At 44.2% G+C, this 17223-nt stretch overlaps 2 protein-coding genes and 1 long non-coding RNA gene across 3 annotated transcripts in view; 2 read left to right on the top strand and 1 right to left on the bottom strand.

Annotated features, from left to right (window-relative positions):
* Positions 1–47: 47 nt before the first annotated feature.
* On the top strand, positions 48–4696 carry LOC310827596. Its single transcript, XR_014556454.1, has 2 exons — positions 48–319; positions 2525–4696. It is a non-coding gene; the product is annotated as an uncharacterized lncRNA (long non-coding RNA).
* On the bottom strand, positions 4389–8016 carry RPL37 (ribosomal protein L37). Its single transcript, XM_083703750.1, has 4 exons — positions 7872–8016; positions 6104–6239; positions 5340–5424; positions 4389–4494 (listed from the first exon to the last, which is right to left on the bottom strand). Exons 1-4 carry the CDS (start codon positions 7872–7874, stop codon positions 4425–4427), a joined length of 294 nt encoding a protein of 97 aa, XP_083559876.1. The 5' UTR covers positions 7875–8016; the 3' UTR covers positions 4389–4424.
* Positions 8017–14767: 6751 nt separating this feature from the next.
* C7 (complement C7) overlaps positions 14768–17223 on the top strand; it is a 34958-nt gene continuing 32502 nt past the window's right edge. The window contains exons 1-2 of the mRNA XM_083703477.1: positions 14768–15054; positions 15416–15471. Coding sequence (XP_083559603.1) covers positions 15049–15054; positions 15416–15471 — 62 coding nt within the window. The 5' untranslated portion in view covers positions 14768–15048. The remainder of the gene's footprint in view (positions 15055–15415; positions 15472–17223) is intronic.

The raw sequence follows: 17223 nt of genomic DNA, 5'->3' as shown, positions 1-17223 counted from the left end.
GGAGAGAGGAGCTCAGGCGAGGCTGTGCGGGGTGCGAGGAGCCTCAACCACACAAGCGCCCGCCCGCCTCGAAAGCCCAGAAGCGAGACTCCGCGGCTTCTTGCTTTTACCCCGCTTTTACCTACGGGCGGGAGGCGGGTGGGGAGACATAGGCAGGCAGGCAGGCCTCGGGGGGATCATTATTCCAAATAATCCCAGACCCTCCAAGTGTCTCTGTTTTCCAGGGACGTCCCCGATTTAGAGAAGCCGCCCCGGTTTCTGATAGGATCCCGGAACGTCCCGCTTTATGTCCTTATTTTCATTGCAGAAATGTTGGAAGGTATGGAGTTATCCGACCCCCAGACGACTGATGGCAATCAGTGTTTGTGTTGTTGTTTTTTGTAATGTTTTATTATGTTTTTATGTATGTTGGAAGCTGCACAGAGTGTCTGGGGCAACCCAGTAAGATGTGGTGGTGGGGATAAATAATATAATTAACATTATGGAATGGGAAGTCCCTATTATCATCGGTGAAATGTTGGAAGGTATGTAATTTCCTGCTTGGGAAATTAGGAAACGACAGAAAGCCTTGCTTCTAGACCCTAGAGTGAGCCTGGTTGAGTTCAAGGGGACTTGTTTCGGAGGTACAGTGGTACCTCGGGATGCGAACCGGATCCGTTCCAGAGCCCTGTTCGCATCCTGAACAGAACGTAAGACGCGACTGCGCGTGTTGCATTTCACCGCTTCCGCACATGCACGTGATGTCATTTTCACTGTCTGCGCATGCACAAGCGGCAATACCCAGAAGTGACGTGCTCCATTACTTCCGGGTCGCCGCAGAGCGCAACCTGAAAATACTTATCCTGAAGCATATTTATCCCAAGGTATGACTGCAGATGCTGTTTGGATCGCAAGCCTTTTAATTAAGCTCAACAATTCGGTTCCTGGACTATGAACCGACTTGAGTCCATGGCGGTGGGGAAAGGCATATAATTGTCTTCTGTCGTTTATGATCTAGTTGAGATCCCTGAACTAGATGACCCTTGAGATCCTTTCCAATTCTATGATATATATGTGTGCATATATATAGTCTGCTTCAGCACATGCACAACTAAAAGACCATAATAAATCCACTCCTTCGTGCAGCACGTTGCCCTATGGGACTCGCTCCAACAGAATATAGTGATGGCAGGGCTGGCCCAAGACATCTTGGCACCTGAGTCAAACCACAAAAGTGTCCCTCTCCCACCCTGTGCCAGGGAAGAAGTGGGGAGTGAAGATCTACATCAGGACTAAGATCTGCATTCCTTGGAGGCTGAATCTGCTGCCCCAGTGAATCCTGCTGCCCAAGGCAGTTCTCTTACCTTCCCTCATGGGTGGGTTGACTGCCATGGCTTTCAAAGTGGATTAGGCAGATTCATGGTGAATAAGGCTGCCCACTGACTCCTAACCATTCTGGATGCGCTCTGCCCCCAGTCATCGAGTGAGGTGAGCCGGAGGCATGGTTGGTAGTGTCTGCTCCAATATTGTGGAATTCCCTCCCAAGAGATGTTAGACTGGATCCCTCCTTGTTAGACTGGTGATGCTGACCACTGGTTCAAACATATTCAAACATTTCCTGGCAGATAGGAAGATATTTACCTGTCTAATTTTTGCAGGCCACGCTAAGATTAAAATACATGGCAGTAATCAGTTTTTAAGAGTTACTAAATGTATTCCAGAATAGCTCAAAGACAGACACACAGAGAAGAGATTCTCTCTTCAGAAATGAACCTGGCCAAGGGCCAGATCAAGGGAGGTGCAATAGGCGGAAGAAAGGCTGACTCACAGTTCTCCTTCTCTTCCGTTATAAAAACACACCCACTATTTCACACAGAGAGAGGCTGGATTCCCTCCAAGGTTACTCAAAAATATGTTGCCCTGTATTAAAAGGTAGATGTTTTAAGTGTGCATGCATAGGATTGCAGCATTCATATGCCAAACCTGCATTAGCGCAGGTGAGTAGTCGGCACTGCAACAAAACAAAGAGATAACATTCTCTGGAAAGAACAATCAAATGAGTACCTGCTATTGGGTCTGGCTTTGTTCGCATTATTGCAAATCACTGGCTACGATTCACCCATGCCTATAACAAAATAGCAGCCACCTCATCAAATTCAACTCATGTAATCAGCAACACAAATGAAGTATTTTCTCCACTTCTGGCAGCAGTGCTCCTTCGTAAAGGTGCAAGGGAGCCTTTGGAACTACAGCCTTGTGGTTTGTGGATACAGCTAGAATTTCTTAAAATGTAGACATGACCAGAGTTTCTGCACGGTGGGACAAAATAACTGCTGCAGTGGTACATGGTGGGGAGGGCACATAGTGAATCACAAAATACTGGGAGTATCCCAAGAACAAGTGCACACACCTCCATTGACCTGCATGCAGGTGGTGGGAGATTGTCTGCAAAAATGGCTGCTGGATGGGGAATTACTGCATCTGATTTACAACTCCACTGAAAAAATGCATTTGCTGCTGAACTGTGGTCTCTCCTCCCAATTAGGGATGCTCAAACCCATCTTTTACATGCCTAAGCATTAACTGGAGCATCAATCAGACCATTGGTTGATAGAGATCAGTACTGCGTGCACTGACTAGCAGCAGCTTTGCAGGCTTTCGGACTAGAACCCTTTGAGCTATGGCAGAATTTGATACCGGATGGCATACTTTACAGAGCAGATCTCACAAAGGCCCTACTTCACTGTGCCCGCCAATGACCAGACACTGTCAGATCTTATACCAACAAATGAACTAGAAGGTAATCCATAATTACTGAGAAATATGCATTTTGCTACTTTTCTTAAGTGTTGCTTTTAAGCTCTGTAGTCCAGAGTTGTTGAATGTGCAAAGTCCCAGTTATGCTGAAATTTTTTTAAAGTTTTTTCTTGAAGCTATCAAAAATCTGGTTCTGTACATTATAGAGAATATAGCAGTTCATGTTAGTGCTTAGTATTAACTACAGCAGTTAATACTCAGAGCAACCTGCCTTGTAAACCTAATTTTTTTGCCCAATTCTATGTTCTGCTATCTTGGGTTTGTGTGTGTTGGAGACCAATGTGGAGAAAGCAAAGAAGTCAATGCTCACGGCGCTCTCAAAATTCCAAACTTGCCCATGTAGCCCAAAACTTTGGCCATGTAATACTATCATATATAGCACAATCCTTACTTTATTGGACCTTTCCCCTTACAATGGACAACTTTGGCAGTATATTAAATGCAAATACAGTAAGTGATATCCAATGTTAGTCATACTTGTAGTAGAATCTCTGACACTCAAATATTTCGATTTCAAAGGGTCTACGCCACTACGTCAAGGATACCCAACACTGAACATCTCATAATATGCCTTATTTTAATTCACTATATACTGGCAACTCGGCAGTATAATAAAGGGCACATGCCCTCTGACAAATTCGACATTTGAATTGTAATAAATACTTGTACAGGCTAAAATGTATGATGGTTTAGGTCAAGACTACAAAGGCAGCTCCACCTCTATTAAACCAAAATGAAGCTGTTCCTAGTATCGTTTTACTAGTGAACTTGCAGAGGAATGTTTCAATAAATTTCAGATGTGAAAGCCCCCACTTGATGTGCCAATTTCAAACCTCGGGCAAGACCTCGGTGGATATAATCCCATTATTTGGAAGTCCTAAGTAAAATGAAACCTGACATGGCTATGTTGAAGGTAAGCCCAAAATGCTGAGATGTTTGTCAAATCAAGTCTTTCCCCTTTGCAACAATAAAGCAATGCTTGTTGTAAAGACCAACAAAGCAAAATGATAAAACAAGCGCTCAAGAAAACAAGAACCTTAGTAAATATTTGGCATCGGGAAAAGGTGCATTTTTTTTCTATGCAGTTTGAGTTTTTGTTTACCACTGCTAACCACATTAAAGTACAGTTGTGATCTTCTTTATGCAGTATTGCACTTCAGAACATTCCTGGAACAATTTCATTTTGGTGCAGCACTGGGACTGCTTTGGAGCAGGTGGAGAATTATACCAAGTACTTTAAGGATTACAGCCTAAATTACCATCTTCTATATGCGAATATACAAAGCTAGTTGTGGACACTCCAATAAAACGTATTCTTTATGTTATAAATTTCTGGAGCAAGTTTTCTCATGACACATCTCCAACATATCCAACTGTACCATACCACCAAAATGAAGCTTCACATAACCAGTACTAAGGTTTTGGGGGAGTGTTTTTTTTTGGGGGGGGGGTTGTATATTTGAACATGAGATTTTATCAAATTTCAGATTACTTTCCATCAGGAACTATCTGAACAACCAAGCTTGAACAAAGGTCTCAATGTGGAAGAGGAGATACTGAGGAACATGTAAAGATGACAAGCGTTCTTAGCAGTTCAGGCCATTTATTTTAAAAACACATTTGAGTCCTTAAGATGAGCTGGATGCTGCAACAGCAGCTCTCTTGGGCTTTGGCGCTGTTCCTTCACGGAATCCATTCCTGTGTATACAAGACGAAGTGGAGTTAGTGATTACTATAAGTGTTCTAGAGTGAACGTTTCCATTTAACTGATTTTAGTGTTCTTTTTAATCAGCTTATCTCAGTTAAAAAATGAAATCACTTATGAACTCAGATGTTCAGACTTTTGTTTTTTTAGGCATCATAGATAAGCTGCTAAAATGAATAAACACTTCTCAACATGCTGAACGTTTCAAAGTGCCCTTTAATGTTTCCACACACCCCCAGAGGGGTAGCTGTGTTTGTTGCAACACAAACCTGTCTTAAAGGCTAGCCAATTTATTATGTCATAAATCTTCATGGACTAGCATCAGCTTTGTCAGATGAGTGAACTTTAATCCTCAGTTTCAAGTATATACAGTGTGTGTGTGTGTTTGTTAGGGGATGTGGGTTAAAGCAGTAAGATTAAAAAACCCTGGTAGTGTTTTCAACAGTATAATGGACTTCAAGATGCACTGCTGGAAATATATCAGCCATTGGGGCTGCTATTTGTTTAGAATACACTGCCAGGTTAAGACTATTTACAGTGCAATCCTACACAAGTTTACTAAGGAGAAAGTCTCACTGAGTTCAGTGACGCTTAATCTCATTTAAGAGTTATAATTGCTTTATTACCAATTACTGTTGTAATGGACATGACTAACAGGCACATTAATCTAGTTGGCTAGAACTCATTACTTCTAATTTATTAATATTTATACCCTGCCCATTAAAAAGAAAACCCACTATGGTAGCTTACAGCATATATTCATATGGATCTTGCATTAAATAACCCACACTGCATTCCAGAACACATTATCTGTAATAGGAAGGATACTCTACTGTACCTGAATCTGCGGTAGACCTTTTTCAGATGCCTCATACGGCCAGTTCCGGTAGTATTGCGCCTCTTGGCCTTAGCACTCCAGTTATCTAGAATACAAAACAAAGAGATTATGTGATGCATTACAATCAAGAAGCAAGTTTATTTGATCTGCATATCAGCTTTCCTCCACGGGTTCTACTGCCCATTTTTATGCTCACAGATAAGGCACAGAGAGTGATTGGCCCGATGTCAGCCAGTGAAACACATGGCTTGAGTAAGGATTCAAACCTTGTTGACTTCAATACTAGTCCCTGCACTTTAACCACTCTACCCATGCTGCCTCTCTTTGAAAAGGCCAAGGGTGGAAAATATGAATAGCAATCTCAGAAAATGTGAAAACTTTTTGTTCTCCACATATGTTAAAACTGTGAAACACACACATGGGTAATTAGCCTGCCCATTTTTACTAGTGTGCTCAAGCTAGTAGCCTGAATTTCTACACTGAATTTCTATCAAAGCAGAAAAAGGATAGCACAAGCTGTTACTCCTTCCTCAGCCCAGTCACTTGCCTGCATGAAACCTCTGATTGCCTATAGCTACAAGTCATTAAATCCAAAGTTATATTAAACTGGCCACACTGTTTTTCTCAGGCAAAATATTTTCACAATAAACTATGTATTTGCATTTATATAGTGCAACACCATGGAACTCAAAGCAGCAAGGTATCACAGAACCAGTCATGTGAAAGTCAGATATGTTCCTGCATTTGGGAAGTTCTGCACTTACACTTTCTCTTGCGCTTAGCAGGATATCCACATTTTCCACAGGTGGACTTCTGGAGATGATAGGCCTTGGACCCACATCGACGGCACAAAGTGTGCGTCTTATTGCGACGCTTTCCAAAGGAGGATGTTCCTTTTGTCTAAAACATAAATGGAAAAGTTTATGCAAATACTATGATTATAATAATATGCAGTGTTACATTATTAGAATAAACAGATGTAGAACATTCTTAATCCTACACTTTGATAAAGCATTAACGAGCAACAAGTATTTTATAGGAAAAAAACCAAGTGTATTTTGCATACATAGTATAAGGACAAAAGTTATTGGGTTGGTACAGCATATGAAGAGTGTGAACTACAAGATATTCAGCTCCCATCTCTGCTATGCCATTCACTTTGTGGTTTCAGAAAAGCAATTCTCCCTCAGTCTTTGCCCCAGCAAGACAGAAACAATGCTGGCCCACTGTTGGGATTACTAGGATCTTTTTGAATGTTTCCTTGAAATGTACTATATACGTGCTCATCATCCCATACCAGCACAACACAGCTGTCATGACTGGAGGAAATAGGAGTTGCAGTCCAACAAATTAGGAGGACACCAGATTGGTGAAGGCTTAACCATACAAAGGACGTGAAACATTTCTAAAATGAAACCACAAATCTCTCATTTCCACTGAATGACAAAAACTACAGAAAATTTATGGTGGGTTTACAGGCACTGTCAATTTTCTGTGTTCTTTTCCAGCACTACCTTATTATTAAATGAAAGGCATGCTTTTCACTCAAAATGACAACACATTTCAGATTTTAAATGAATTTCAAATCCCTCTAAGAACGAGGGGTGCCAGCCTGCCTCAGAAGGTGCCCAAAGCCCCTTACCCTTCTGCCAACCTTTTTGTTTTTTAGTTCACCTTTCCATTGCTATGGTTGTGTTCGATTCAGCTGGTATACCAACAAAATCCAATAAAATATTATAGTGAAGCGATCCCTGAGGCCTCTGCCCCATTGAAACTGAGGTTTTAATCTGAGTATGCATGGGTAGGATCTGGCTGTAAAGCATTTTCGAACATTCACAAAGTTCACTGAGACACCCTTAGGCATTTTAATACCAACTGGCCAAAGCATCAGTATTAGGGGACCCATGTGTACACTCGCACACATAAGCTATCCAACATGATGTATGCGATATATATTAAAAGAAACAAGAGCTTTCATTTTTCTACAGTACTTTAAGGTGAGTTTATTTATTAAGAAAGCCGAGCATTCTGCATCCTTCTCAGTCCAGTAGCATCTTTCACTCCAGAAATCAGAGCAAACACATGCTAGCCTAACACGCTAGTATACTTGCAACCCATCAACTTTGCAGCCACACGTTTAGTCACTCCCATTCCTCGCCTTAAAGCAACGCTAGAAACAAGACTACGGGTCGTGGCTCTGGCTGGGAGGTGACCCGAGCCAGGCCCGGGCCTCTGCACGGCTCCCCCTCTAACCTCCGCCCAACCAACTCGTGGCGCTGCCGAGACAGAGGAGCCCGCTGGTAGGCCCAACCGGGCCTCCTCGTAGCAGCTCCCCGCTCTCTCTTCGCGCTATGGGACTCGAGGCTCCCGCGGCTGAGCGCGGCCGCAACGCTGAGGGACGGGGCCAAAAATACACGGCTTCCCGTCTTTAGCAGTCTCCGGGGAAACGCTTCCCTACGCAGCCCCGGCCGCAGGGCCCTAAACGGCGACGGATGGCAAAGGATTCCCCGCCGCCCCCAGTCCCGCACTCACCATCTTCCTTCAGCCGCCACAACGAAAGAGGGCTGGCTCCGCCTCAGACTTCCGCAATATCCTCGCCGCGGCTTCCGGCGAAGGAAGCGCAACCGCTTAATAGGCTCCCTTGAATAGGCATGCGGAGGGGGAGTGGAAGGGGAAAAGGGGGACACGAGGAAAGGGCTCGGGACCGGCGGGGGAAGTGACGTCAGTGGCGGTGGGCCCGAGTCTCAGAGTTCTCTATGCGCTACGCAGCCTCCCTTGCAAATAGTAACTTACAAATAATAGTATAACGACGCTACAACCCCTGGAGGCGGCAGCGGACATAGAGTTGCAAATTCCTTTTTCTTTTTTTGGAGGGGATCTAAAAGCAAACGGCCCAGATGCTTAGAAATTCTGCGGTGAATTTTAATGGGTCACAGTATTCGATAACTTGCTTGTACGTTTTTAAACAACTGTAATTTTTTCTTGATTTTATTGTTGGGTCTTAGCTTGTTTTGAGATGTGTGTTTTTTTCTCTCTCACCCCGTCCAGCAGTGTATAAATTTTATGAAATAAATGGACCACCTGCAAAACTCTTGCACGGAACGCCTTGCAGCACAACCCTGTGCGTGTTTACTCTGTGCTGTTTTCAGTAAGGCTTACCCACAGATGCCGATTCTAGCAAATGCCGGTTTTGCTGTTACATTACAGAACAATTTAAACAAAAGCTCGCGACAGTACTCGGGAATAGGCCCATTTAATACAGTGGGACTTCTGTGAACATACATAGGGCTGCACTGTAAACCTCCATTTGGAACATAATCCTGAGAGTTGAAAAGTGAATTCTTTTTTGTTGGCTCAACTTCAGTTGTGCAGTATCTAATTTCATAGATGAAAATAGGAGCTTGCTTTCCCAACATCCCAATTCTAATGCATTGCTACAACCTCTTCTCTTATTACATTGCCTAAAGTTTTAGTCTGTATATATATATGGTATATAATAAGCATTTAGAAGGCAGTATCATCATCAGAGGCCTAGTGTGCTTCCTGGGGCAGAACATACACGGACAGGAAGGTGAAGGCAAATCACTGCCTCACTTATAGGAGCAGATTCAGACCAGTGAGCTATCTAATTAGGGGTCAGCAAACTTTTTCAGCAGGGGGCTTGTCCACTGTCCCTCAGACCTTGTGGGGGACTGGACTATATTTTTTGGGGGGGGAATAATGAACGAATTCCTATGCCGCACAAATAACCCAGAGATGCAATTTAAATAAAAGGACACATTCTACTCATGTAGATTCCTGGACCATCCGCGGGCCGGATTTAGAAGGCGATTGGGCCAGATCCGGTCCCCAGGCCTTAGTTTGCCTACCCATGATCTAGTTTATGAGTAGGCAAACTAAGGCCCGGGGGCAGGATCCAGCCCAATCGCCTTCTAAATCCAGCGTGTAAACGGTCCGGGAATTAACGTGTTTTTACATGAGTAGAATGTGACCTTTTATTTAAAATCCATCTCTGGGTTATTTTGGGGCCTGCCTGGTGTTTTTACATGAGTAGAATGTGTACTTTTATTTGAAATGCATCTCTAGGTTATTTGTGGGGCATAGGAATTCCTTCCTTCTCCCCCCCCCCAAAAAAAATATAGTCCAGCCCCCCCACAAGGTCTGAGAGACAGTGGACCGCCCCACTGTTGAAAATGTTTGCTGACCCCTGATCTAGTTCAGTATTGTCTACACTGACTTGCAGCAGCCCATTTGGGGTTTCAGGTATGTCTCTCTCAGCCCTACCTTGAAATGCCAGGGATTGAGCCCAGGACCTTTTGTATAGAGGCTCTCTCACTGAGCTATGTCCCTTCCCCAAAACAGCCTGAAAGTGGTGCAACAATTGGGCCCAATGCCTTCATGAAATGGTGGCAGGACCAGCTTTGACTTCTGTGGATGCTGAACCCCAACAGTGAGGCTTGGGTGGCTGCTGCAGGCAAGAATCCACCTAGTGGCACTTAGGCCTGCCTGCACGTTCAGTGGGTGAAATTGGGAACTCCACATCAGTGTTAGGAATCGTGTATTGCTGGAGGCAGGCAGAGGCCAGCAGGGCTGAGCCCCACCAAATCAAGCACAGTCATGTATGGCGCTTATCAGGGATTGATAAAATTCTTGGTTTTGCTGCTTGCCTTAGATTCCCAAAATACGACTGTTGTCAAGCAACTGGTGCTCTGCTAGTTACATTGTGCAGGCTTAATGTGCACAACACAAACACGGATTTCCACTAGAGGTCAGTATGCTTCCAGTTAACCGCTTGCATCGGACCAATTATTTTGGGAGTTGAGAGGGTGGGAGGGAATAAGTGATTGTAACTACTGTGATTTTCAAAAGGTCAGCAGGGAAATTGAAATTAAAGTGAAGTCAAATTAAAGAGAATGGTGAAGTCAGACGCCCCACTATTTCTTTAAAGTTGAATCCTACAAGATACAAATATTCTGAAGGGTTTTACTGAGGCATCTGGGCATGTTCGTTCTTCCAGATTTCATTCCACGGAGGAGTCATATTAGAAAGGCTACCTCATGACTCATTTCTTACTACTAAACATAAGGGTTTTTGTGGCGGGTTAGTTTTGAGGATAAAAAAAAAACTAACCCGCCACAAAAACCCTTATCAGGGGACGCGGGTGGCGCTGTGGGTAAAAGCCTCAGTGCCTAGGGCTTGCCGATCGAAAGGTTGGTGGTTCGAATCCCCGCGACGGGGTGCGCTCCCGTTGCTCGGTCCCAGCGCCTGCCAACCTAGCAGTTTGAAAGCACCCTCGGGTGCAAGTAGATAAATAGGGACCGCTTTCTAGCGGGAAGGTAAACAGCGTTTCCGTGTGCAGCTCTGGCTCGCCAGAGCAGCGATGTCACGCTGGCCACATGACCCGGAAGTGTCTTCGGACAGCGCTGGCCCCTGGCCTCTTGAGTGAGATGGGCGCACAACCCCAGAGTCTGGCAAGACTGGCCCGTACGGGCAGGGGTACCTTTACCTTTACCTAGTTTTGAGGATCACTATCGTTGAGAACCCTGCTCACAAAGACAGATGACACCAAATGCTGCAGGTGGACGATTGCTTCATTGCCAATTCTGGGTATTCTTTACCATCTGAAATCCAGAACTGGTACTGTTAGTTGCTGAAATTGCACTTTTAAGGTTGAGAGCTTAAGGAATGGTTCTGCAACTCATATCTTAATTTCAGCCACCCTGTGTCCACAGTGGATGATGTTGTATATAACCTGCTGCATGAATGTGCAGATAAATCCTTTGTTTTCCTTGGAGGCAACAGAAGGTTGATTAGGCTCCTATGAAAGTTTGCTTCCATTAAGCCCCCTGGGAAAGAACCGTTTGTGCTGCAGAAAATAGCCGAACACTGTCATTTGACACATTTCCAAAAGGCACGTCCCTAGGCTCATTCTATTAGTCCCTGAAATGTGATAAATACCTTAAGAACTTTGGAGCCAGCTAATTACAGCTAATTAGAAAAAGTAAATGACATTTGCTAACAGAAGAAAGTCCAGAAGCTCTCGCTGACAGCCAATTTCCCAAGCTAAGAACATATCAGCCCGATGTTCTCTCTCTCTCTCTCTCTCTCTCGCTTGCCAGCCGTAATTTGACCATCACCATCTGTAGAAGTAATAGAGAGAAAGGGTTGGCATCTGGGAACATAACAGATAATGAATGGAGAGGGAGAATATTTGGACATTAACAGGGATGGTGCATCAAGGGATGAGTTAGGTTGTCTGTCAGCTGCAATCTTCAGATCGAGATCAGAGGACCTCTTAAAACCCATGACTTAAAATCAATTTTAATGAGTGTGATGTTGTTATGCTCCAAAGCCATTTGAAATTTAAGGAGGAACCTGAATATCTGTTGCATAGAAAGCCAAAAGTCATAAGGAAATATAATAGACTCTTTGGAATGCTACAACGCTTTAGGAAGAAGAATTAAAGCTTTCTTAGGCAGTATCTTGTTTTGTTGTAGACGACAGATGGAAGTAGCCTGAAGGGACCCAAGTAGAAACATCCTATTAGTCCCTAGACATTCAGTTCCAGTACTGTCTATTTGTGCAGCAAGTTTTAAATTACTTACTGCACTGAACAAAAAAGTTTGGGGAAGGCTGAAGCTCATGGCACCATATTGCCTCATCTTCCTCACTTTTTCTTTTCCTTGGTTCTTTGTTCCGTTGTCCGTTCTCCAGCTGTTCTGTTGTCCAAACTGAAATTCTAGCACAGCTTTCTCTAACCACTGTGCAGGCCAGAACTGATGGAAGTTGTAGTTCAAAATGTCTGGAGGGCACCGGGTTGGGGAAAGCTGTTTAGTCCTATCATTGTCCAAAGGAATACTTGGTTCTGGAAAGATTATACCTTTTCTACAAGATTTGCAAAGCACTTGGAAGTCAAAAATGCTTGGAACTATGCTGAATGCTGCTTGGGAGAAAAGCAATGACAAACCTAGACAGCATCTTAAAAAGCAGAGACATCACCTTGCCAACAAAGGTCTGTATAGTTAAAGCTATGGTTTTCCCAGTAGTGATGTATGGAAGTGAGAGCTGGACCAAAAAAAAGGCTGATCGCTGAAGAATTGATGCTTTTGAATTATGGAGCTGGAGGAGACTCTTGAGAGTCCCATGGACTACAAGAAGATCAAACCTATCCATTGTTAAGGAAATCAGCCCTGAGTGCTCACTGGAAGGACAGATCCTGAAGCTGAGGCTCCAATACTTTGGCCACCTCATGAGAAAAGAAGACTCCCTGGAAAAGACCCTGATGTTGGGAAAGATTGAGGGCACAAGGAGAAGGGGACGACAGAGGACAAGATGGTTGGACAGTGTTCTCAAAGCTACCAGCATGAGTTTGACCAAACTGCAGGAGGCAGTGGAAGACAGGAGTGCCTGATGTGCTCTAGTCCATGGGGTCATGAAGAGTCGGAGATGACTAAACGACTAAACAACAACAATGCTGAATGATGCCAAAATTAGTTCAGGTCTGTTGGACAGCCATGGAGCACTGCCAAGTTACAGACTGTGGATGTTGTCGCAGCCTGGCAATGTGAGCAAGAGGCTTGTAGTGGTGGAGCTGACTGCCTGCCCATCATGGCTGGTTAAATCAAGTAAGAGGTGCTTGACAGGATGGATCGAGGGAGTGGTTAATGCTTCACTATGGGAGGAAGTTATTCCTGCCACTTTGAAAAAGGTGAGGATGCAGCCCCTCTTGAAGTGGTCCTCCCTAGAGGAAGCAGGTTATCTAAACCAATCAGAGTTTCAGTGCCAAAACAGCCTTAGTCACCTTGATTGAAGACGTTCTTGCAAATCTTCCCCACTATGTGTTGTGTTTCAACTGAAACTCCTAGTGATTATATCTAACTTTGTTTTTTGTTTTTTGTATGTATATATGCTTTATTGGTTGAAAACTTTATAACAGAAATGTACAATAGATGTTATAGTCAAAATGAGAAATAAAAAATAAACAATTATTCATACTTGCTTTGTGTATACATTTGGGATTAAATTATACAAGGATTCCAATCTTCCCCTTCTGTTCCCAAATTAAATTCCTTAAATACACACTTAGACTTTACCTTCTCCATGTTATTTAACTTATTATCAATTTTATTTTATAAAATTATCCTAATTGCACGTTGAAGCTCAATCAAGACCTGCCAGCGGACTGATCTTTTGACAATGTTCCTTTACATAGACTCTATATAAACAAAATTCCTTCCAGTAGCACCTTAAAGACCAACTAAGTTAGTTCTTGGTATGAGCTTTCGTGTGCATGCACACTTCTTCATGAAATAGACTCTATATATTCTACTCTCTGATAATTTTTTTCATCCATAACATCTCTTAGCCTTGCTGATAATCTTGCCAGTTCAGCGTACTCTCTTATTTTATTTTGCCTGTCTGATTTAGATGGGATATCCTCTCCCTTCCAGCCTTTTGCTATTAGGATTCTGGCAGCGAATGTAACATACATAAAGACTCTCCTGAAGTTTGGGATTTCATTACCCTTAATTCCTAGCAGGAAGGCTTCAGGGTTATAGCTAACTTTGCATCTCTATGTCTAAATTAGCATGGGGCCATTGGAAAGCCAATGGGATCCTCCCTCACTGCTGCTGCCACTCTGGGCAAGCTCTGGCTCACCCTCCTCCCCCAGCTCAGTGGCGGCAGCACTGGTAGATCAAATCAGAAGCTTTTATAATTTGGGACTATGCCTGGAAAATCAGGGAGCTTGGAGGGGATATTCTGATACTGAATCAGACTATTGGTCCCACTAGTTTAGCGTTGCCTACACTTTCTGGTGGACGTGGGTGGCGCTGTGGGCTTGGGCTAGGGCTTGCCGATCAGAAGGTCGGTGGTTCGAATCCCCGCAACGGGGTGAACTCCTGTTGCTCGGTCCCTGCTCCTGCCAACCTAGCAGTTCGAAAGCAAGTAGAGTACAAGTAGATAAAGAGGTACCGCTCCGGCGGGAAAGTAAACGTGTGCTGCTCTGGTTCGCCAGAAGAGGCTCAGTCATGCTGGCTACATGACCTGGAAGCTGTATGCTGGCTCCCCCGGCCTATAGACAGGATGAGCGCTGCAACCCCAGAGTCGGTCATGACTGGACCTAATGGTCAGGGGTCCCTTTACCTTTACACTTTCTGGCAGTGACTCTCCAGAGTTACAGGCAGGGGACATTCTCAGCCCTACCCAGGGTGCTGGGGATTGAACCTGAGCTCTGCATTCCAAGAAGATGCTCTGCCACTGTGCTACTCCCCTAAAGGACCCAGAAAGCAAATGCCAGTCAAAGTCGTAGACAACGCTGGTCTAAATGGATAAACAGTCTGACATGTTGCAAGGCAGTTTCCTAGACTCTTAAAAATAATAATTCACCAGGGCTATATTCCACTCCAAGCCAAGCTTTGTTTTATAATCTAGTTCTTACTATTTTAAGATACTTGGGCAGTTACAGGAACAGGCTGTTAGTGTCCCTAGAGGAGAGGAGATGGGTTATTGTTAACATTCCTTCGTATTGCTTAAGGCCTCTCTTGTGAAAGAAAAAGCAGAACCGCCAGGCAGGCTTAGTCGCCAGAAGTTTTGAGACAGACAGACAGACTGACGACGGCTCCTCCTGGTTCTAAATTGCCTTCTTCTCCCAGAGGAGGAATGTTTTCTTCGCTGCTAGTTGCCGGGTAGCTTGAGCTTTTCTCCCAACATGAAGGTAAGGCAATCATTGAGCCACTTTCTGCAGATGAAACCAAGTCTAATGCAATATTCATTTATGCAAGGCATATGGATGCAGAACTACCAGGATGGAAGGGGGGAGGGAGTGTCGATGGGAGCATGGTGAGTTGCAATAACTGGAACCTTTCAATTCAGCCCTACGACTTTCACAGCTGCTTGCCTTTGAGTTCTGTCTGATTTGGATGCGATCCTAACCCCATTTACCTGCGATTTAGCTCCCTTGCAGTCAATACAAGTTGCTTCTGAGTAGGCATGGTTAGGCTTATGCTGTTATACTTAGAAAATCAGACCAAATGTGAGTCAAACGATAATCCCAGCCTCCCCTTCCTTCTTTTTAGGCCCTTGGGACATTCGTTCTGATGGCAATTGTGGGCTCCTTTCCTGCTTTGTCAAGGTGAGCGGTTATTTGGTACTTTGAAAAGGGATGAGCATATATATTCAGCATGTATTTTCCCCTGTTCAATGGTAGGGCTTGAGTAGGTAGTCTAAGTTTAGGATTGAGGGTGATCTTTCCTTCTTCTTATCTAGGTTGCCAACTTTTTTCTCTCTCTGGTAGGGCTCCTGTGCTTTTAACAGCTTCAAGATAGGCAGGAATTCAGCTGGTAAACAGGTAGACAAAGGCTATTGCAAGGGAGGGGGTGGAATCACAAACTGAATTCCTGCTTTTTATGCAATTGTTAAAGGTGGAAGTCCTGTTCATTGACGGCTGCACAAAAATCAGAAATTCAAACCTGTGATTTCCACCACTCTGCAGGAGCTCTATGGGGGAAAAAGAGAACCCCATAGCTATAGCATGTGCAATCTCCATATGAGATTTTTCATATTACGATAGAATCATAGAACCATAGAGTTGGACAGGACCTTGGAGACCATATCTTCTCACTCCAGCATCCCTAACAGATCACATCCACACTTATACCACTTTAGCAGTCATGGCTCCCTCCAAATAATCCTGGGAACAATAGCTTTTAAGGGCGCTGAGAGTTGTTAGGAGACCTACAATTCCCCACATACAAACCACCGTTCCCAAGATTATTTGGAGGAAGCTGTGGCTCTAAAAGCAGTACAAGTGGTACCACTTCAGTTTCTTCAGAGTTTCTTCAGAGTAAACATGCTTTGGTACTTGGTGCACATTTCCCAGTGCCAGGAAGCACTGCTGTACTTTTGTAAAATCAATTGCTGGTGAAGCTGCAGCAACCACTGGCTGCTCCACACTTCCGTATGATCTGCTACATAAAAAGCATGGCCTTGTGCAGTAACAGAAAGGGGAAGAGCTGTGAATCAGGCAAGCAGAGAACTGGAGCAGCCCAGCAGCAAGGGAAGAAGAGCAAATGGCTTTTCTCAATACAGTCTTATAGTGAGGATAGCAATCTTCCTGCACCTCCATCAATTCTTCCTTGTCCGTAGGACGTTCTCTTCCAAATCACTGCCTTCCCACACTTTCTCCTATATCAGTCTGGATTTTCTCTTACCAGGGATACTCCAAAAGGAGAGGGAATGAGAAAATCTGGATAGAGGAAGGAGAAAGTGTGGGTAGGCAGTGATTTGGAGGAGAACGTCCTACGGACAAGGAAGAATTGATGGACGCACAGGAAGCTTACTATTGGCAGCATATGACCATATGCATGAGCCCCTCATCAGCAAGATGTGCAGGCTAATAATAATAATAATAATAATTTATGATTTCTACCCCGCCCATCTGGCTGGGTTCCCCCAGCCATTCTGGGTGGCTTCCAACAAACTATTAAAATACAATTGTCTATTAAACATTAAAGGCTTCCCTAAGCAGGGCTGCCTTCAGATTTCTTCTAAAAGTCTAGTAGTTGTTTTTCTCTTTGACATCTGGTGGGAGGGCGTTTCACAGGGCGGGTGCCACTACCAAGAAGGCTCTCTACCTGATTCCCTGTAACTTGGCTTCTCAGAGCGAGGGAACCACCAGAAGGCCCTCAGCGCTGGACCTCAGTGTCTGGGCTGAACGATAGGGGTGGAGATGCTCCTTCAGGTATACTGGACCGAGGTTGTTTAGGGCTTTAAAGGTCAGCACCAACACTTTGAATTGTGCTCGGAAACGTACTGGGAGCCAGTGTAGGTCTTTCAAGACCGGTGTTACATGGTCTTGGCAGCCACTCCCAGTCACCAGTTTAGC

This window comes from Podarcis gaigeae (genome assembly GCF_964106915.1).
Source record: "Podarcis gaigeae genome assembly, chromosome: 11".
NCBI classification, from domain to species: Eukaryota; Metazoa; Chordata; class Lepidosauria; order Squamata; family Lacertidae; genus Podarcis; species Podarcis gaigeae.
This window is presented reverse-complemented; position numbering and strand designations above follow the sequence as displayed.